The sequence below is a fragment of the Planococcus citri genome, chromosome 1 (genome assembly GCF_950023065.1).
Source record: "Planococcus citri chromosome 1, ihPlaCitr1.1, whole genome shotgun sequence".
NCBI lineage: Eukaryota > Metazoa > Arthropoda > Insecta > Hemiptera > Pseudococcidae > Planococcus > Planococcus citri.
The window spans coordinates 76,694,639-76,718,045 of record NC_088677.1 but is presented as its reverse complement, the minus strand read 5'-3'; the positions used below and the strand labels follow the sequence as shown (position 1 = coordinate 76,718,045).

The 23,407-nt window shown below is 35.1% G+C and overlaps 2 protein-coding genes and 1 long non-coding RNA gene across 4 annotated transcripts in view; 2 read left to right on the top strand and 1 right to left on the bottom strand.

Moving 5' to 3' along the window:
- LOC135833529 (serine/threonine-protein kinase/endoribonuclease IRE1-like) overlaps window positions 1-23,407 on the top strand; it is a 328,041-nt gene that overhangs the window by 258,137 nt on the left and 46,497 nt on the right. The window contains exon 1 of one of the 2 annotated variants that reach the window (XM_065347372.1): window positions 11,081-14,145. The exons of the other annotated variant lie outside the window; for it this stretch is intronic. Coding sequence (XP_065203444.1) covers window positions 11,264-14,122 — 2,859 coding nt within the window. The 5' untranslated portion in view covers window positions 11,081-11,263 and the 3' untranslated portion in view covers window positions 14,123-14,145. Of the gene's footprint in view, window positions 1-11,080; window positions 14,146-23,407 lie in introns of those variants that run through there. 2 annotated transcript variants of the gene reach the window in all.
- LOC135833555 (transient receptor potential cation channel protein painless-like) lies at window positions 2,015-5,745 on the top strand. Its single transcript, XM_065347373.1, has one exon. The coding sequence runs from the start codon at window positions 2,156-2,158 to the stop codon at window positions 5,141-5,143; it is 2,988 nt and encodes a 995-aa protein (XP_065203445.1). The 5' UTR covers window positions 2,015-2,155; the 3' UTR covers window positions 5,144-5,745.
- LOC135833657 (uncharacterized) lies at window positions 18,872-20,139 on the bottom strand. Its single transcript, XR_010556506.1, has 3 exons — window positions 19,979-20,139; window positions 19,162-19,293; window positions 18,872-19,051 (listed from the first exon to the last, which is right to left on the bottom strand). It is a non-coding gene; the product is annotated as an uncharacterized LOC135833657 (long non-coding RNA).

Below are 23,407 nucleotides of genomic sequence, written 5' to 3'. Positions count from 1 at the left end.
GTTTTGAATGAAGATAAGTACATTAACAATGTTACGCCAAATTTTTTCTTGTTTGGCTATATTTCATATCAAATACAAATGGAATTTCCGTTCATCTTTCTCTTTCTTTTAGAAAAAAAACTCGTCAGATGTAGGTATGAAGTAAACGTTAATAATTGGTGCAAACATGATGTACACATTATTATTAAGTACCTACAATTATACAGTTCATGTGAAAGGTATGTATACAAAAAAAAAAGAGGTGATTGAAAATTTTTTCGGAATTTAGATACTGGTACTTTTGGATTTCAGTATAGAATTCTAATTCACATTTCTTAATGAAAAATCAAATTTCGAAAGCGAATCCAATGCTATGAACGAAACCCTGAATTCGCAATATTGACCAATAAATTTGAAAATAGGTTCAAAAATTTGAAATAGGTAACATTTATTTTAAAATATTACAATAGTTGATTAAAAAAATCTAATTTAATCATAGAAAACTCGCGACGTAAATTATTTAGGTGGTTTCATGGTACCGTATAGACGTATTCTGTTCGCGAATTCGTGTGTTATTTTTTTAACGTAATTTTCTGATTTATGTTGAGTTTTTCAATTAAAATGAATTAACATCGAAGTATTTTGTTGGCGATCGGTGAAATAATTGGCTAAATATCCGGTTGAATGACAGCACTATAGTGTTGGTTGAATGACCACACCTAGTGTGACATGAGATATGTAGTTCGTGAGCTGTCGGACTTTGATCAAGTGCACCGGGGTAGGTCCGAACGGGTTTTTCACAATTTCAACTTTAACCAAGTGATCCTCTTTCTTACAAATGAACCAATATGGCTAAAATTTCTTCTGTATGTTTCCATTAAGGTTCCTAACCTATGGTGAAAATTTGATCGCGATTGTCATTGTAGCCTTTTCTCAGTGGAATTTAATATAAATTGTTCGGACTTACCCCAATTTGGGGGAAGTCCGAACTGGCCCAAATTTACAGACGTGTAGTTCAAAAACAGAGCGTCCTAGAATAATTGCATGTCAACAAAATTGTAGAAGATTTAATTCTCTATCGGATCACTGTCATAAGATTTTTACTAGGACGCACGGCTCGTCTGGTAACTATAATAGAAAAACTGAAAGATAGAAATATGCCAATGATACTGAATTATTTTTTTTCATATCGAATAAAATTTGCATATTTTAAATATGAAATTATAGTTTAAAATGTTTGGTCAGTTCGTTATTTTGGTCAAAATTAAGATTAAATGACAAATGAATGAATATATGTACTAGTAGCCATTTATTCAATAGCAAACTAAGTGTTCGAAATAAGGACGGAACTTTCGATTTTGTCAGTTTTTTGAATTTTTTCTAGTGAAAGTAAAAATGGTAAAATGAACAAAATATTTTTTCCCCGTCATCGAGAACCACTTTATGATAATTTAGGACCATTTTTTTTGTTATCGAAATGTCTGGCTAGGTTTTATGGATAACTTTTTCACAAGACTTTAATGAGTGGCATATAGAAAAATCGCGTGAATGGTCAAACGAATGGCAATAAAATGAAAACTTCTGCATCAGGAAGATGACCCAGGATCCAAGCTATCAAAAAACGTTTTCACTTTTAATTTCATGTATTATTTTCTATCAGAAAAATTGAAGAAACTGTTGGTGTCTGATATTAGGACGGTTGACAGTATCTAGAAAAAGAAACAAGATAATCATTTCTGGGCTTTTTACCTTACGAAATATCCATTATCATCGACAAAATTCTACCATCATAATTTCGCCCCAAATTTTGCAACATTCTCTCTCACTTTAGGATGGTTTGATCACCGGCATTCTTCATGACCACTGATATTTTCGTGGATATGGTTTCAGTAATTGACTGACGTAAACAATATGGAAACTCCCGTAAAAACCACCAGGCGATGATGCGACAGGAAACGTGAGATAAAAGCTTCCTTTTAGATTGAAATAAAATGTGGGTAGAGGTACTGCAATGTTTCACGTATCATCAATCATGAATCGCATTTTGTAGTGTCCTAGTTGTGATGTGATCGCGTACTCGGAATGTAATATGTAGTTCATGTCTTGTCGTTTGTTCTTTTCGTGTAGTAATTATACCTATCAGTTTCATATTGTTCTGTGATCGATTCTTAAGCAAATGAGGAATCAAGAAAAGCTACTGTCAGCGTTCAAAGAGAGAAGAATTGGAAGTTTCCAATTACTTGTAAAATGGCACACAGACGTTGATTATTTTTACGGTGAGCCTGATAATGGAACGTTATTAGATTTGGCCAGCAGGTCCCAGAACTGCGACGGCTGCGAGGAATATATTTTCGAACTAATACGACGCGGTGCTAAAGTTTGGCGCAGGGATGAAGAGACTGGAAAATTAGAGGTACATGACATTCTCAGTTCTTCAAACATAGATGTGTTGGAATATATTTGGGGCGCTATGTACAGTCGCTACAGTTCATCCAGATCAGGAAATGGCAATACTAATATTATGAAAGTAGCTGTTGATGAAAACGACATCGAGGTAGTTGCGCTTCTAGCTCGCTCCTATTCCATAGTGCACCGTAATTTCAGTCATGTTTATCCAGATGGTCTACACTTCATTCTACTCCAAGGAAGTATTGATGTAGTTCGGCTGTTCATCAAGTACTTCGATGTGGACAAGGAATTTCAAGAGGATTCGCTGGGACGCATTTTTACTTGTCGCGAGATGATATTGCAAAAATTTCCGGAGCAGGAAGCAGAGCTCCCAACACAATCAGTGAGCGAGCTCCAAGAGATTTTATTTTTTTACCTACGAAAACATGTTCCCGAATTATTTGTCAGACGAATAGCCGATCCCGAGATTAGCACAGAAATTCTGAATGATGGACGACAAACAAATTCTATGAAGACATATTTACATATAGCGTGCGAACTCAATTACGTCGATGTGGTAGTTGCGTTGTTGAATAAAAATGTTCGCCCAAACGAGGTTGCTTCGTATTGGTGTGAATTTGCACAAAATGCTGTGACGCCAATAATGCTGGCTGCCTTCAAGGGTCACTACGAGATATTCCATATACTCTTGATCAGATCCGATGCTGAACTGCAAAATGGAGGAAGTGGATCAGTTTTGCATCTAGTGTTGCAGGGTATTCAATTTATGGAAGATCGCAATTGCTCAACAGATGGTCACCGTATGATACTGGAATTACTTCTAGATGAGTACGAAAACAATTCGTATTATTTGCCCCTCCCAAATGTATTTCGACACCGACTAGATTTAGAACACACCGATGAGGACAATAGGACAGCTCTTCATTATGCATTGAAATTCAACATCGAATTCGCGATTAAATTACTTCTTAAGGTTGGCGCCAAACTGTACCCTACTGATCAATCTATATTGACTTGGATGTCAGCTAGAATCATAAAAGGCTATTTCGATGACTGCATTCGTTCAAACAGAGAATTTGAGCGGAGCCGTAAGGAAAGATCAATAATATTCCAATACAAAATATTCAGCCATCTAGACCTATATTCCATTGCTACCAAAAGCAAAGGGAGTTTCTTCGATCGATTTGAACCTGTAACCGAGCTCAGAAAACTATACGTGCATCCGCTCACAAAAAGCTTGCTCTATTTGAAATGGCGTCTCGTTAGAAAATATTACTACATTAATCTGACATTCTATTTATTGTTTTGTATAACTCTGAGCACGTATATATTACAAATTCAACAGTGTGTAACATCATCGACCAATTTTAACAACTCAGCATCACGCGATGTATCTTCGATTCTGTGCGACGTATCATTTCGGATGTGGCCAATAACATTGCTGCTTTACATGATACTAATTTTACGAGAACTGTGCCAATTTTCTGTCTCAATTCGGAGGTATTTCAGTATACCAGAAAACTGGTTGGAAATTACGATGATCGTGGTGATTGGGTTTCTCTCCGCGAATGAATCCAATACGCACTTAGCCGCAATAGCTATTCTAACATCATGGATCGGTTTGATATTATTACTCGGTAAGCTACCATCACCATCAATCTACATAGAAATGTTCAAAACGGTGGCGTTGAATTTTGCCAAATTTCTCCTCTTGTACTCTATTCTGATCGCCTCTTTCGCGTACAGCTTCTTTATTTTATTTAGAAATAAAACCAGCGGACACGCATCGTCGATGCAAAATCAAACCAACCTCAATATTACAGATGGAACGAATGAAAATTCGATAAATTGGTGGAAAGACCTGCAAATGTCGTTTATCAAATCGATTATCATGATGACAGGCGAATTTGAAGCTTCTACTCTGCCGCTTAGTTCGAGTTTCAGTTATGGGCACGTGTTTTTCATACTTTTCGTCTTCTTAGTCAGCATGGTACTTTACAATCTACTTAATGGTTTAGCCGTCAGCGATACGCGCGCTATCATGGAGGACGCTGAATTAGTTGCTCTGATATCCAGAGGAAAACTCATCTCGCAGATAGAGCGCCTAGCCTTCAGCAATCCATTTCCCAATGTTTTTAAATGCAGAGCAACCGAACTCCTAGAAAGAGGATATATATTTTCGCGCAATAAATTAATCAGTGACAGGATACGCTTTGATGAAACAAAGTGGGTTAAAGTATACCCAACCAAAAATAACAGAATAGAAATTTACGGTGAGCATTTTGGAAAAATGCCGTCCACCATTGTAAAACAAGCCGAAGAAATTGTGGAGAAACGAGAACAATCCAAACTAGCCAAAAATAAAAATAAAAATTCGTTGACTGATGTCGCAAAAAACAACTCATCCGAGCGTCAATTCATCAACGAATTAGTTCATCAATTTAGCGAGCAAATGAGCGGTTTGAAACTTGAAAACGACTCTAAAATTGCTGCACTCGATGAAAAATTTGACAAAATGATGAATAAATCGTTCGAAAATCAAAATTCGTTAGTAGATGTCACAAAAAACAACCTATCCGATTCCGAACATCAATCCGTTAGCGAGCAAATACGCAATTTGAAACTTGAAGTCGATTGTAAAATTGCTGCCCGTGATGAAAAATTATTACAAAATGTTGATCAACGATTTGATAAAATCAATAAATTACTCGAATCCGTGTTACAAGAGGCGAATCTTCTGAAGAACAAAGACTAATTTGCAATTAGGTAGATATGTAAAAGAATTAAAATGTACTTCTTTTTTTATTCGATAAGCTTCATTTTTTCAGATACTTTTTTAGTAAAATTTTTACCAAGGTTGCTTGATTTTTAAGCGCATAGGTATAGTAGGTAGGTACCTTTTTTTTTTATGTTTCCGTTAATTTTTGATAAAATTCAAGATGCACCAAGTAATATGTAATTATTTGTAATTTATTCTTCGAATTATACTAAACTTTATCAAACAAATGCTTAAACATGTTTTGTTTCATTTCTCCTGCTGTTCAAGTTGCAAACCAATCAGAAAGTATTTGACACCTACGTCGCGTCGTCTTTTGAAATTATGTGTTTTTGTGTATTTTTTATAATACCATTTTTTTATTTTTTTCAATTCAATATCGTCAATTTTCCAACATTGGAAATTCTTAAAATTTAATATTTTTCAACTTGTAAAGAAAGTACACTTTTCAACTCGACACTTCGGATTTGTGATGCACCGGCCTTAATCGATTTTAAAACTTATTCGTACCTATGATAGGACTATATTAATTACAGCTGCTCTCTGAAACAGTCAATTTTACTGCTTAGCAGTCACGACATTTTGCCTTTTTAAAGCAGTAGTTTTTTTTCACTGTTTTGCAGTAAAAAAAAACTACTGCTTTAAAAAGGCAAAATGTCGTGACTGCTAAGCAGTGAAATTGACTGTTTCAAATTTAGAGAGTGCCGAAGTTGATGTACAACTCTTTCTATACTGGTTTGAAATCGCTGGAGAAAAGTCTATTTTCCCTGGTACTATAAATCTGTCATGTTTTGGCATGAATAACGCGTAATATTCGTGACGAAAATGTTTACAATAAACTCGGAAATCATTTTTGAAAACAAGCTTTTTGTGAAATTTTGACTGCTCAGTAGAACCCTAAAGTGGTCTTCGATTTCGACGACTATAGCCTAAGTCGATGCAGGATCTCAAATACTAGCTTTTGGAATTGTACCATTGTTCCCAAAGCGGGGTAGGAACTAGAATGAAAATATCATGATTTTTTCGATAATGTCCCCTCTCTGAATGGCAGGGGAACCTTCGGAGTTGAAATTATTCTGGGTAACTTTTAACTAAAAATGAAGAGTTTCACTGAATTTGGTCAGCGTTTTGCAGCGTATTTGATTTGAGATCCATCTCTATTGTGTGCATTTTGCTTTGATACATATTACATAATATGTCTTTGCGAATCAGAGTAAGATTCGCCCAATTTTTCTTTGCTTAGGCCTATTCAGCATTTTTCAAGCGGGAAGATTTGTCGCATTTTAGATCTTTTTTAAAAATATTTTTGCTATTTTCGTCATTTTTTGGCATATTTTCAAAATTTTAAGTAGAGCCCGTTTTCAAAAGTATTCTGGTACCCAAGTAAGTTTTTTTTTTAGAAAAAAAAATCATAAATATGAAAAATAATCATCTCTAAAATTTTTTTGTGTCGATCAACACTGCAAAAAATTTTTTTTCGAATTAGGTAAGTAATTATTTAGCAATGTTACCACACGTTTGCGAATTTTTGGAAATATTATTTTTTCTGTTAATTTTTGGTACCTCTATCTATACCCATACGAGTACCTACCTACGTATTTATTAGGTTCAGTATGGAATGCCAAAAATTTGTTTATCTGTGTATTGTACTTTTACATCACTGATTTTCAAAAGTATGTAAAATTTAACGAAAAACGGGAAATTTTTATCTCTCCCTTTCCTGGAAATATGTACATCCGAACGACAAACGGTGATGATAATTTCATGATTTCCCTTGAAATCAGCTATATTTGTCGAAAATAAATTCATGCTTTCCGGTACCTATCTCTAAAAATTCATCTAATTATTAGATACGCGAAACTGTTCGTCCCTTTTTTATCGTGAATTGTGATGATTAGCAAATGATCCCTTGTCCCTCCCGTAACAAAATGCTGGGATCATATGGCACTTGGGAAAACTACTGCGTCGATCTTTGAGGAGGCTTTAACCTCGTTTTTTGGTATGATTCTTGCCTTTGTCCATACACAAGCAAATCCGACTCAAAGATAAGTTTTTTATTTGTAGGAATGGTTAAGTATGTGATGAATCAAAATGAGCTTTTTTTTACGTCTGCGTTTTTGATTTTTTTTTTTTTTTTTTGAACTGATGTAAGTACCTACTTGATTGTTTGAAGTACATAATATCACCATCTCTGTGATGTTATGTATTTAGGTATAGGTATATATTGAATAAAGCTTGTGACGTATCAAAATACACGCCAGAGGTCGTTATTAATGAATAAACTAATAAAAACGCTATCAACTCAACTCTCCTCTCCCAAAGTTAGAAAATGAAATGATTTGACGAGCCATTTTTACTTTCATTCCATAACAATTTCTCGGTAAAGAGTGATGAATTTTGGTTATATTTGATTCCCACGGGTTAAAATATTAAAAAAAGGTGTCCATCAGAAAGTTCTGCTGTTTTCCCCTTTTTTTTCTTGATGTCTTGTTTATTTGACACTTTGTAGCCTACTCACTTGTTCTATTTTTTAATCATGAAACAAAAATTTTGAGACTCTCCCTTCTGAAAAATATTGAAGTATGTTTGGGAGAAAATGGTTTGTTTTTTTCTATTATAAATAAAAATGTTTGTACTACCCATTTATTCTTTCGTCTTGTTTATTATTATCTATTATTATTATTTTTTTTTGAAAATATGAATGTGTAAAAATTTTCTTCCAAGTGATGATAAGTTTGTGAGGAGGGTGAGAGGGAAACATCAGAAAATTTTGAATTGAAAAAAAGATGAAAAATGCTTTCTGAAGTAGCGAAAAAATAATATTGAATCCCTCACCTTTCCATTCAAATAAAATTTGAGAAATTGTCTTGCTTTTGTCTTTTTTACTATTTTTTAATCATATAGAACAAAAATTTGGGAACTTCCTTCTCTGAAAAATATTGAAATATTTTTGGAAAAATAGCTTGTTTTTTCATATGAGGAGGTGGATAGCAAAACGCAATAACTCCATTTTTGTTTTTTTTTGGGGAAATTAGGAAAAATTGTCAGGAGGGGAAGGGTGGGGGGTCGAGTTCCGAAATTGGTGTCAAATGAAAGGGGAAGGTGCCACAAATAAAATTTCCACTCAATTTCAAAATTTCGGTCACCTGGGTAAGCACAGTGAGGAAAAGAAAAAAAAGTTATTGCGTTTTGAACGCAAATTTTTTTTGTGTGTTTTTCTGCAAAAAAACGTATTTTTTATTTGAAAAAATTGATGTTTAATCGAGAATTTTCGATAAAAAACAATTAAAAAACTGGAATGTGAAATTCAAACAATTCCTGTGTGTGATATGGCATTCAGAGAGTGGCAACGAAAGCACCATTTTTTTAAGTAACTCCTACCCAACGATTTTCAGTACCCACCCGATGAAAAAAAACAGTGTTACCACATCTGCGCAACTGAAATGTATAAAAAGTAGTGGAGTTATTGCGTTTTGCAAACAAAATCTCATTTTTCAATGCATTTAGCTCTAAAATCAGACTTGTTTTCCTCGATTGCGCTATGATATTCAACTGATGGACAAAATCTTGTAAGGAGCAGATATGCCTTAACTCCGTAGAGAGGAAGTGCAATAACCTCTCGTCGGAGGTTATATCATTACCCCTCTTTCGAAGAAGTTTAACGTACTTCTCCTACATTTCTGGAACCCAAGGTAACGTGTACGAATATCTCCGAGCGTAGGTCGCTCCAAGCTCGGATCATTCTCCTTGAACTTTCGACTATATAATCTCATGCACAGACCATCTCAATGTTCTCAATTTTGGAAAAATGTTACGACAGTGAATCTCTGCCAGTCTGCTTCACAGGCTGGACTTAGAAATATTTTCATAAAAAGTGTAATGTAACGTAAATTCTCTCACTAAGTATGAGCCCCCTTAAGGACGGTTCTGTGCTTCGTTTCGGTAATTGCAAGTGCTAATTCGATGTTCGGTTCCTACCCTCAGTAATTAACGCCGATTAATCCCTTAAGGATCTAATCTGCCCGCTTTTTGATATAACCCATCGCGAGGTTAATATGTATATATTGTTGATGTGAACATTGATTACGTTATGTCGATTAATCAATGGTGCTCTGGAAGCATTCCTTTTCGTTCCGGATCTAAGGGATGGCGACCCAATTGAATGTGTATCTACCAACCAATACCCTGCGACGTGCTTAGTATTAGTAGCACCCCGACGAGCAGGGAACGTGTACAGTGTTGAGGCAGGAGATGTACCCTAAATCCTGTCCGGGTTGCGTTCGCCCTATCAGTTAAAGGTAATTTGAGGAACCCCCTTTAATTGCTATGCTTAATCTAGACCAAGTATTAACCTACTTTTCGTGTTATATCTACCAGAACTGCTTTTCTACTAGTATAGTCTAGCTTTAGATAGTTATATCTATTTATACAATGTTCATGACTTCGAACCCCATGAATATTACAGCCCCGCATTATGTATTAAATTATTATGCACAAAGCATTTGTCTCGTGTTTTATTTCCACACGTTAATAAGAAATTGTATGTGTATAAAGGGTATTCGTAATGATCGTACAAGCACCTATTGAGCTAGCATGGTGCAGGAAAATATCTCCTTAGGGATATTTCTCAGAAAAATAGCAGGTAGTAAGTATTATATTAAACCCACCATATAGTCTTTCTCAGATACTACTTCTAACCCAATCATTACCAATATCACTTTATCAATCTGACACCGGGAATGGATTCCCCGTTGAATTTTACATAAGGATAGATATCAAACTCAATTTTCGTAATTTTGGAGTTATTGCGTTTTGCTATCCACCTCCTCATATTATCTATGTATTTTGAATCGAAAATTTTTTAATTTCTCACTTATTCTTCTCTTGTTTTGGAAATTTCAATTTCTAAAAATTTTCACTCAAGTGATGATAAATTTGGGGGAAAAGATCTAAACATTTGAAAATTTTGAATTGAAAAAAAAATTCGAAATGGTTTCTAAAATAGTGATAAAAATTGATCGTAATAATATTGGACCCCTCCAATTTTCTTTTAAATAAAATATGAAAAATTGTCCTGCTTTTGTCCTACGTTTTCGTGTTTTTCTGTTTTTTGGACATCTTTTCATGTTGAAAATCACAAATGCGAGTAGAAGCAAATGACATCAATTTGTGGAATTTACGCGCAGGTAAATGAAAATGCGCAAATTTTAACATCACTGCGTAATAAGTACGTATAGTGAAAATCCGGAAATAAAAATGATCATAAAATCGTTATTATTGCACAAAATTCAATGAAATGTGTATCAATCGATAGCAAATTTTAATATTTGAAAATAATGATCTGATGAAACTTCACCCAAACCCCTTCGTTCCGCTCAAAAAAATCGAAAAACGCAATTTCTGATGTACAAAAAGTGTTGCAGACATCACCAGCTTTCTAGCTTCTTCCAGATTACGTCACATCAGCTGATGAGCGATTTCAAACGTAACTACCGTACCTCATTTTGCTATTTGGTTCAACCTCTTTCAGCTTATAGATGTTGGATTAGGATGTTTTATGCACATGATAATTGATAACACATTTCCACAGCTACTATAAGTCAGAATAGAAACAATAGGCCTACAGAACAGAGATTACGCGCACCCGCGTGCGTTACCTTGGAAACATTGTTATTGCGTGACTTTTAGCCACCCTTGTACTTCGTATTATCAGCCAAATTTTATAATCATAATATTTTGCCCTACAGTTTACAACTAACCTCTCTCAATCTAGAACGGTTCGGTCGCCGACATTCTTCGTGACCGCTAATATTTTCGTAAATATGGTTTTAATAATCGATTGACGCGCAAAAAAAAAAAAGAAGAAAATGAAAACACACAAGAAACCACCAGCCTAAAGGGAACGAGAAGGTGAGATAGATAACAGTTCCTTTCAGATTGAAATAAAATGTACAGCAATGTTCCACATACGAGTATTATCGTGAGTCATGAATCGTATGTATTTTGAAGTGGCTTAGTTTCGATGTGATCTCGTTTGTTCTTTTCGTGTAACACAATCAACTTCAAAGTTATTCGTGATCGATTCTTCGCTAAAAAAAAATGACGAATCAAGAAAAGCTACTGTCGGCCTTCAAGGAAGACAGATTCGAAGATTTCGAAGAACTCTTAGAGTGTCGGGACATAGACGTCGATTACTTTTACGGTGATCCGGATAATGGAACGTTACTAGATTTGGCCACCAGATCACCCGAATTCGAGCACGAGAAATACATTTCCAAACTAATACGAACCGGTGCGAAAATTTGGCGCCAGGATGAAGAGACTGGTAAAATACAGATACACGAAATTTTCAATAACACGAAAAGATATTCCTTGCATAATATCTGGAACGACGTATACGTCTTATCCGGATCAGGAACCGATAATGGTAATATTATGAAAGTAGCTGTGGAAGAAAACGACTTCGAGGCGATTACGATTCTAGCTCGATCCTATTCCAGAGTACACAGTGTCCACTTTCGTCCTGGCCCAGATGCTCAAAACATGATTCTGCTGGAAGGAAGCATCGATGCGGTTCGACTGTTCATAAAGTACTTCGACGTGGATAAGGAATTTCAAAGGGATACTCAAGGACGTCCTGTTACCTGTCGAGAAGTAATATTGCAAAAATATCCGGAGCTGGAAGGGGAGCTCCCGGTAAGGTCACCTAGTGAGCTCCAAGAGATTTTATTTTCATACTTAGAGAAAGGTGTTCCTGAATTATTTGTTAAACGAATAGCAGACGTTAGCGCGGAAATTTTGAACGAAGGTAAGCAAAAAAAATCCACGAAGACTTACTTACATGTAGCTTGCGAACGTAATTACATCGATGTGGTGGAGGCGCTGTTGAAAAAAAACGTCAACCTGAATGAGATAGCATATTTTTACGAATTTGCTCAAAATCTGACCCCGATAATGCTGGCTGCCTCTTTAGGTCACCACGAAATATTCGAAAAGCTCGCACTTATTAGCGAAGTTGAACTTCAATATGCAGAAGGTAGTGGGTCAGTTTGGCATGTAGTCTTGCGAAGTATGCAATTCATGCAGAACCTTGATGGCTCCACTGAAGGTCATCGTAAGATACTGGAATTGCTTCCAGAACTGTCACAATTTGTGGACAGATTAAGCACAGAACACACAGACAAGAGCAATAGGACAGCTCTTCATTATGCCTTAAAATACAACAACGAATTTGCCATCAAGTTACTTCTTGGAGCTGGTGCCAAGCTGTACCCGAAGGATCAATCTATCCTGACCACGATTTCAGCTACGATCATTGAAAGCTATTTTGATGACTGCATTCGTTCGGAAAGAGATCACACTCGGATGAGGGATGCTGAAGACAACCTAATAATATTCGACTACAAAATATTCAAACAACTAGACCTGTATTCGATTGCTACCAAAAGCAGAGGGAATTTCTTTACGAAATTCGATTCAGTGACTGAAATGAGACAACTATACAAGCATCCTCTGGCCAAAAGCTTCCTGTATTTGAAATGGTGTCTGGTTAAAAAATATTACTACCTTAATTTGGTATTCTACACATCATTTTGTTTGGCTCTGAACACGTATATTTTCCTGATTCAAGATTGTGTCTCATCATTGGTCAATTTCAACAGCTCAGGATCAACTAATTCATCAATTGAACGCGATGCATCTTCCATTCCATGTGACGTATCATTGTGGACGTGGCTGGTAACATTTCTGCTTTACGTCGTACTTATTTTACGAGAACTGTGCCAATTTTCTGCTTCAATTCGGCGATACTTCGGTATACCAGAGAACTGGTTCGAGATGGCGATGATCGTGGTGATTGGTTTCCTCTTCGCGAATAAAACCAATACTCATTTAGCCGCCAGTGCTATTCTAATGTCATGGATCGGGTTGATATTATTGCTCGGTAAGCAACCCTCGATCGCAATCTACATCGAAATGTTCAAAACGGTGGCGTTGAATTTTGCCAAATTCCTGCTCCTGTACTCGATTCTAATCGCATCTTTCGCTTACAGCTTCTTCATCCTATTTAGAAATAAAACCAGCGGACACGTTGCTTCGCTGAATCAAACCCATGAAAATACGATAGATCGAATGTATAAAAACTCGTTGAATTTATGGCAAGATTTGCCAATGTCGTTTTTCAAATCGATTTTCATGATGACCAACGGATTCGATGTTTCTACTCTACCACTCGATTCGAGATTCAGTTATGGTCACGTGTTTCTCATACTTTTCGTCTTCCTAGTCACCATGGTACTTTACAATCTACTTCTCGGTTTGGCCGTCAGTGATACTCGTGCCATCATGGGGGATGCTGAAATAGTTGCTTTGATATCTAGAGCTAAACTCATCTGGCGAATAGAACGTCTAGCCATCAGTAATCCATTCCGATCTGCTTTCAAATGTAGAACTGGCAAACAAAGAGAAAGGGAATACGTATTTTTGCGCAATAAATCATTCGGTGACGTCGAGATGCACACGGATGAAACGAATCCGGTTTATGAAACAAATCGAGTTTATGTTAACCCGACTGAAAGTAACAGGATAGAAATTAATGGTAAAAATTTTGGAAATATGCCGTCCAACATTGTGAAACATGCTGAAGAAATTTTAGAGAAACGAAGACAATCGAAACTAGCCAAAAATGATATTAGAAATTCGTTGGCTGATGCGGAAAAAAATAACTCGACCGAGCATCGATTCGTTAGTGAATTAGTTCATGAATTTAGCGAACAAATGAGCAATTTGAAGCTTGAAATAGATGCTAAAAATGCTGCACGGGATGAAAAATTATTGCAACATGTTGATCAACGATTTGACCAAATGATGATTAAATTAATCGATGTCGTTTTACGGGAGGTGATTCTTCTGAAGAATAAGGACCAGCCCTCTGAGACCCGAGAAGAATCTAAGGGATGAAGATTGAAAAATTACATTATATGGTGAGGAGTACTTACAACTTCGTTTAGCAGATATTTTTAAAATTGAGGTTTGCTCAAAATTGTATTTTGAACTTGAGTTCATGTTAAAAATGGTCATTTTTTCTATACTGATTTCCAAAATAAATTTTCGATGTTGGGATACGAAAAATTTCCAAAATGTTTCTATGGGTAATGTCAACTTACAAATCGGAAACATTTTGAAAGGTATACGTTGTCAAAAATTGTTGAAGCCAAAATCCAAAATTTTGGGGAAAAACAATGAATTATTTTTTCACAAGCTGTGACGATTAACTAAGTACAAAAATGGATGTGATGTAATTTTCAAATCAAACAAATAAAGAGATTGACGGCGAGGATTTTTATTTGGAAAATGAAATTAATTTTGAAAATTGAGTTCAAGGTGGTTCTAAGGTCAGGGTGTCTAGCTGTCATAGATCTATGAAAGTCATGAAGAAGTCATGGGTCAATGCCACGTTAATTCGGCGGATCTTAGCACCATTGACCATATGGTGTTGGATTTACTATAGTTTGGCACTTATTGCAAAAATACCATCAGAAACCTAAAAAATGAAAATTTTTTACATTTTTGAGATATTTGACCAATGTGTGTAGATGAACATGTGAAAAATCCCCCTTCTCCCCCCCCCCCAAATTTCAAAATTTTGTACTACGCGTAGCCGGAGCAATTTGCAACTGAAAGTTTATCTCCGTTTGATGAAATTTTGAGGAAATTTAAAGTTTCAAGAATGTACTGGAGGCTCCAGTAATTTTCAAAAAGTTGCTGGAGGCTCTAAAACGACTTGAAATCCACCTGTAGTTGACTTCGTGGTGTATTGAAATTAGTTCGCAGGGTAAATTTCGGCTTTCCAACGCCATTTGATAGAATGTTGTGGGAATTTCGAGTTTCAAAAATCTGCTGGAGGCTCCAGAACTGCTCAAAACGGTTTGAAACAGTTTCCAACCAATTTGGCATGTCAAAAATAGGGTATATCCCAAATTTCAGCTTTCTTGAACAATTTGGTAAAATTTTGATTTTTTCCCTCATTTTTTGCTCAAACTTAATTTTCAAAAATTCACCAAAAATCGAAAAAGGCACTTTAGCACTTGAAATTTTGACAGGTGATAAATTTTTGCCTGATCTTTCAATCTACTTTTGTAAGGTTTAAAAAATTTCGTGCAAGTCCCATGTTGGAACGCAAAATCTGCGATTTCGGCTGACCTGTCAATCAGAATGGCCACCATTTTGTAAGTAAGGCCACTTTTTTTTTTTTGAGTACAAGGGCTAGAAATGTTACTTAGGACTCCCCCTTTAAGAAAAAAGTTGTCCCGGAGGATCGACCGGGGGGGGGGTGCAATAGATCCTTAAGCGGGCTCCCCGACCATCTGGCATGGAGTGATCCATAAGATTATTTGCGTTGTTTTTAGGAGATGACGTTCTCGAGCTAATTCCATTGGAATAGTGATGGAAATATTACCTACTCGTGTTATGTTATTTGAATTTGAAGTAGACAGAAGTTAGTTTGTTTTGTTTTTGCGTTTTTACGGCTGTAAGCCAGTTGTATTTTGCATGTGTAATTTGTTGATGAAGTGTAATATTCATTTAAATTACAATGAACTGAAAATAATTCGTTGTGTCCCGATTTCTTTCGTGATATTTACTTATTTTATTTTCTGAGTGATCGAGATCTCGCAATGGCGTGCTGAAGTTGCAGACAGAGGTCCAATTTTATTTCTCTAGAATGTGATTAGACTATGTGACGCATGATACCACAAATACCAACTTGAAAATTAGAAAATTTTTAATATACCAAGTCAAAAATTTTTGAAGCCATAATCTAAAATTTTGAGAAAAAACAAAAAATGATTATCTGCACAAGCTGTGACGATTACAAAATGTAGAAGTGACAATGACATAATTTTCAATATAGAAACAATCTTTGATAAAAAATAAAGAGATTGACGGCGAGGATTTCTATTTTGGTAAAAAGATTATTCTCATTTTTGCTTAAAATTCTAATTTTTAAAATGAATTTCAGCATATTTTTATGGTTTGGCTGGTGGTATATTTTGATGTTCTCTTTCAATTCCTCTTTGTCCGGTTCAGAAATTTTTGTGTCAGTTGGAATATTTCCCCTGTTAACGAAAATTTGTATTTGATCTTTGTATACGAGATACACTCTATAATTTTTTTTGATGATTATGCTGATGAGTACATATTCAAAACTGACGTCAAGCGGATTCTCTATATCTATCTACGTTGACTAATAATAATGATACTGCGAAATCATCCTTCATTTTCCGAATAATTTGACCGGAATTATTTCAAATTATTAAAATGACGAGTTGATAAGAGTTGAAAACTTTTTATCGGTAAAATTTTGATAATGTTTTCAAAATGAACTTATTTTTGGGCGTGAAACTCAGCAAACTTAGAATGCTGCCTCGGTAGTGATTCCTTCTCCATTTCAAAAATCAACGAAAATACAGAACATAGGATTAAATTTTACGTTCTGGAGCCATTTGAAATCGCTTGAAAAAAGTCAACTTTTGCTGGAGGCTCCAGATCGATTCAAAGATCGTGGCAATCGATTTGGGGAGACGACTTTAGTATACGAGCCAGGTTTCAGATTTCGATCTCCATAATTATTTGCTCTTTTTGCAGAAAATTAAATAATATACCTACCCACAGGCTATTTTCGTCATTTTCAAAAATTCGCTAAAAATCGAAAAACCAGCTTCAGCTGTAAATTTGGTTCCGAGGTCTGGGTGGCGTGTTCTTTCAGTGAGACAAATTTCAGCTCGATCAGGGTTGACGAGTTGAAAAGAGGTTCCCTTGTCAGTGTGTTTTCAAAGTAATAAAAATCAGTACTTCAGTTTGATTTTTTTTTCAAATTTTGATCCATTCTGTGGGCTCTTGTGCCCTTGAGAGGTGTTAATATTCTATTTTTGAACTATACAATAATTATATTGTTCAAAATTGTCAAATTATAGCTTTCAACAATTTTGTGCCTATTTGGCACGAGTATTTACGATGTGGTAATTTTTCGGCTCTGAAACATCATAAACAGTGAGCTAAGTAAATTTTTGAGTGAAGACATGTGTTAAATACCTTGTTTTTTTCAGCTAAGAGTAATCGTTGTTTCAAATTTATGCCAAGTACGTACTTGAACCATATTATTATCATTCATCATTTCTGTATAAATTATAAAAACATTGGATTTCGTATTTACGGCGAACCGAGTAGGCAATTTTATTAACATCACCTCACGAAGGCTGTCAGATTTACGGTGAACCGAGTATGCAATTCATTCGACACGCATTCCACTGTAGTAGCCGACCTCCGTACTTACTCTTTATCAGCTCGAAACACGTTATTTTTTCTGACTCGCTCGTAACCGCACAAGAGATTGGGGAGGTGGAGGGGGGCTCGACGTATAAACAAATTGATTTTTAAATTTATATTTTAACCGCTCTTTCCCTGAACGGGCCGAAAGCCCCAATTTTGGTCAAAATTCAAAATACCCCCTCCCCCACCTATGATACCCAAACCCATAACATTCAATAAATAAATCTATGTACGAGTATCTTTAAAAACTCAAATGTAAACACTAACTAATTTACAATTGTTTTTTCTGTGTTTCAGGTGAGTTCAATTTTTCCGCAACAATTAAAGAACGCATTCGTATGGAATGGGTGGGTGAGTGTATTTCTCAATTTACGACAGAAATTTCGCAATTTTTTGTCCATTGCTGAATTCTTAAACTGGCTTTTATCGGAAAAAAATAACTTGAAAGCTTTCTAATGCAATTAGTAGGCTTATTCTGGATTGAAAATATACATTTTAGGTAGAAGGAATCTCATACTTTAAATATTTTTGGAAAATCTTGATTTTTTTTTTGACATGAACAATGAACATGAAATTTCCCAAGTAGGTATGGGGTTTGAAAAACTGTGCAAATATACTGTAGGTGTATGAAATTTTGTGCAGCTGCAAATCTGAGATTTCACCCGAAAAATACGTAGTAGATGAGATGAGATGAGAAATAACTTAGATCCTCTCAATTGACAACCTCACAAGGTGTAGCTCTGAAAGTTCTACATTTTCCGTTAAAAATTAGTGAAAAATTCATTTCATCGACAATTTATTGTTTACAGTGAAAATAGTCAACGTTGATGCTAAGAAAGCCGTAAAAAAGCTATGTTCGGTAAACAAGTTTGAAGAAGAGGAGAGGTAAAAATACGAAAAATACTCTCAAATTTTGAAAATTCATTTGGGGAAGAGAGGAATAATTAAGCTGATGCTCCAAATCTGTGATTTTATCGCTTTTTCAAATTTCTTCCAGTTTTTGAACCTTTATTCCAAAAAACTTACGAACTTTTTTATTTATTGAAAATCGGTTTCGCTGTGTTGCTCCAATTCTGTGATTTTCGAATCAAGTAAGGACCACAATTTCGTCAATTTTTCAAATTTTTTACAATTTTTGGAGAATTGTTTGTACAGAATTTTCGAATATTCCATTTTCTGGTCCCGAATTAATTTCAAAATTTTTTGGATTTTCTCAGTTCGTGCAAATCTGCGTTTCGTTTTAGTGCCCCAAACGTCCATTTTTCGACTTTCATGAATTTTAAAACATTTTTGTCTCGATTTTTCGTGCTCTATTCTAGATTACGAATTTTTTGAGAAATCTTACAGTATTAAGTAAATCAAGTGAAATTTGAATGCAGATTAATTGAAAAATTGAATTTATTATTATTTGTATTTTAAGTGCATACTAAATAGTTTCTATTCATTTAGTTATTTAATCTACACATTTTTCATATTTTTTATTTTATACTTGCTGATAAGGATAACTGATAACACAATTGGATGGTTTTCAAGGGCAAGGTCCATTTTTCTTGAACTCATCTGCGAAAGTAAAAATGATTCATTATAATTTTTTTTTGGATTATTTAGATGATAAAATCAAAATTCGGTATTTCAATTAAGTAGGTACGATTGAAAAAAAAAACACTCACATTTTTTAACTGGACGGTTTGCAGCTTCCAACGCAGCGTCGTTATCGAATGGTTTGTCTTTACCAGTACTAGTTTCTCTCGCGCAAACTGTAGAATCTACGAAATTTATAGCTACGCAGAGAACCACAAGGGCTGGAATTTATGCACAAAAAAAAAAAAAAAAAATTAGATGATAACGTAATTATTTCACTGCGTACCTAATATACGTATTTAATCGAATGCGGTATTTTAACGTATACCTACATAGAGAGACTTCATTTTTGCATAAATTTGAAATTTTCACCAAACACGATTAAAATTTGCAAATGTATTGATTTTCCTGTTTAAATTTTTCGTCGAATTCATTCTTTATTGAATCGAGCGATAAGAGCGGAAAATTATGTAGAAGAATTTCCAAAATATTGTTAGCCAATGCTTTATTTTTAGATCGAATAAAAATTTAAATTTGAAATAAAATCTTGTATAACAACATTTTGGGCAGCCAAAGTGGAATTGTTTCATGAAAAAAATTACGATATTAATAACCAGTGAATTTCGAAACATAATCTAACTGAAAATTTCAACGATGTGTTTATTTTTTTCACATCGAAATTTTGATAGAAAATATTTTCAATAATCAATATTACCTACCTACCTTGAAATTTATCAAAAAATTCACCCAATTTGTATAATTATGGTCGAGTAAATACATTTTTATTTTTAATTATTAATAAAAAAAAAAAAAAAAAAAATCAGTAGGTAAAAATTATTTAAAATACTTGAATTTAAAAAAAACATTAGCTTTTGGGTTATTATAAAAATCAATGTAAAAACTTACCTAAATAAATAGCAACAATCGGCTTCATGATTTCAAAATAGTTGAACGTATACTTAGTTTAAAATGATCGAAAATTAGTATTACTGAACAGGTTCAAGTACAGTAACGACTAATGAGGCTAATACCGTTCTAGATTCTCTCACATCATATTTATAGGTGCTATCAGGGGTGCCATTGGTCGTTATTAGTTGTAAAGCTTGTTTGTTTACATAAATTTACATGCGAAGTCGGATTCTTAGAACTTTGAACTAAGATAACAAAGTTATCTGCCAGCTTTTTTCTTGTTTGGCTGCATTTCTTATCAAATGCAAATTATTTTCGTAGTATCATTCTACTCGGTGTTTTTCAATGTTAATCATAAAAGTAGTACACATTCCCAAATTTTTTTTATCTATTGTGAATATTTTTCGACTTGAATGCCAAAATAGGATTTAAGTTTTTCTTTGTATTTCTTTTTGAAAAAAACCGTCAGTTGTATGATGTGATGGTTAGTTGGTGTAGAGATAATGAATGCATTATTAGTACAGTTGTACGGTTCATGTGAAAGGTGTAACAAAAAGACACAGTTAATTGCAAAATTTTTCGGAATTGAGATATTGGTATTTTTAGATTTGTCTCGATGAGAGGTTAATAGCCTTGAAAAATTCCAAACTCGCGTTTCTTAATGAAAAATCAAATTTTAAACGCCAATCCAATGCTATAAATTTCGAAACTTTGAATTCACAAACTTTTTAGATTAATAGACCGAATAATTGAACGAATAATTTATCAAAAAGAAGTATTCGCCATGTTGGCAATTGAGTAGTAATCACATAAAAGTTGTTGTTTTTGCGTTAAAATATAAAAATATATTGAATTTGGTGCAAAATAACAAGAAAATGAAAGCATCGGAACTTCATTGGTCCCGAAGGTTATCTGATGGTAACCCAAAAAGTGTTGGCGTTCCTCTAATAATGTACTGCTCGAAATCGCACGATCTAATCAATTTTTTTCCAAACGGTTTTCAACGCTTTAAATGAGATTTTGAACATATTTTTCTGTTTGTCGTCGTCGTTTCCTTATAAGCGGTAGGCCTATTGGCCTGTCTGCTGCGGTGTGGAACCTGTTGAGGATGAGCCTGAGGTATCCGTGAGTTTCCTCCTTGGTCTCCCTCTGCTTCTCTTCCCCGTTGGTGTATATTGGAGGACCTGTTTTGGTGATCTTGTTTCCTCCATCCTTTTGACATGATTTCTCCAATCTTTCCTATACTGTTTTATCTTCTTCATGACTGGCTTCACTCCGAGATCTGCTGTTATTTTCTCGGATGGGACTCTGTCTCTGAGAGTCACCCCTGCCGTTCTCCTCATGAACTTCATCTCTGCTGCCGTTATTCTTCTTTTATCAGATTTCTTCAGTGCCCATACCTCGCTTCCATACGTCATCATTGGTATTGCTAGGGTATTGTACACCTTCAATCTTGTTTCTTTTCGCACCTTACTGCTTCTTAGGGTCCTATTTATCAGTCCTGTGACTCTCAGGAACTTTGCAATCTTTCCACCAACATCTACTTCTCCCTGGTATGATATCGTGTTTCCCAGGTATTTGAAATTATTGACCTGTTCAATGATTTTTCCATTTATTACAATCTTGCTTCTTACTGGCTCCTTTCCTTTGAAGGCCATTGTTTTTGTTTTCTCTGAAGATATTCTCATATCATACTTTTCTGATGTCTTTGTTAAATTATACATTGATCTCTGTAGGTCATCTTCTGTTTCGGCTAGTACTGCTTGATCATCTGCGAATAATACTGTTGATATTTCTTGCCTTCTGTCTGTCTTGATTCCTTTTGGCTTCATTTTCTGCCATTCTTTTACCATGTGGTCCATGTACATGTTGAATAAAACACAAGACAGTGGGCATCCCTGGCGAACTCCTCTGTTTATTTCTGCTTGTTCTGAGAGTCTATTTCCAATTCTTACTCTTATTCTAGTGTTCTTATATATGCTGTTTATCACCTTTCGCATTTTATATGTTACCTTTTCATCTTTTAGGACTTCAAACAGTTTTTTTCTATTAACCCTATCATATGCTTTTTCCAGGTCTATAAAGCACATGTGTGTTTCTAGGTTGTATTCGATCCTTTTTTCCATCAGTAGTTTTACTGTATAACTTGCGTCAGTGCATGATCTTCCTTTTCTAAATCCGTTTTGACTTTCTGACAGCTTTTCTTCTGCATGCTCTGCCAGTCGTTTTGCCAGTATTTTCGCATATATCTTGTAGCAGGTGTTGAGTAGACTTATTCCTCGGTAGTTTTTCAGGTGTGACATATCGCCTTTCTTGAAGAGTGGTATTACAATTGCTATTTTGAAATCTTCAGGTACCTTTTCTTCTTGGTACATCCTATTTAGGAATTCCAGAAGTCTTCTTTTAAATTCGCCACTTGAATATTTGTACAATTCTGTTGGTATGCCATCTTCTCCTGGAGCTTTTGCATTTTTTGCCGTTCTCAAAGCTTCTTGTAGCTCTTTAATTGAAATTCTGTCTTCTGTTTCTCCAATTTCATCTTCTATCTTTGTATCTTGTGCATTTTTATCACTCCAGAGTTCTTCAAAATATTCCTTTGCGTCATTGATTTTAATCTTTGGCAAACCCACTCTTTCGTTAAAATTTGTGTCAATTCTTCTTATGATTTTGTACACCTTTGGCCGTAACTTGTATGTGTCATGCTCCAGGAATGTGATGAAATTTTCCCAGCTCTCTCTCTGTAATTTCCTGGACTTTCTCTTGACTTTTGCCGACTGTTTTCGATATTCTTCACCATCAACCTCGCTTTTTGTGCTCATGAATTTTCTGAATGCCTGTCTTTTCTTTTGTATGAGTTCTTGGATTTCGTTGTCCCAATTCTTTATTCGCTTTGCCCCAATTCTGCAAGGAACCATTCCTAAGCTTTCTTTTGCCGCTTTTGTCACAATGGATTTGATATTTTTCCATTCTTCTTCTATGTCCTGGCTTGTTGGTATCTCTTGACTAATGATGTTCATCCGTCTTTGGTACAGCCATTGGTTGGTTGGGTCATCCAGGGCTCTTGTGTTGATCTTCTTTTCATTTTTTCTGGCTGGTATTCTTGTTGTTTCCATTCTCATTACTCCTTGAACAAAATGATGGTCAGTGCCTATTTCTAGGCCTCTGTATGTTCTTACATCCAAGAATTTCTTTGCGGCATTTTCATTGGCTATAAAATGGTCGATCATTGAGCTTTGTCCTCTTGTATTGCTCCATGTCATCTTGTGATCTTTCTTGTGTTGGTAGAATGTATTCATGATTCTTAGTCCGTTGAAAGTGCAAAAATCTATCAGTCTCTTCCCATTTGTATTCATTCCTTCTGTTCCATACATACCAGTTACTGTCTTTACACGCTTATCTCCTACCTGAGCATTCAAGTCTCCTGCT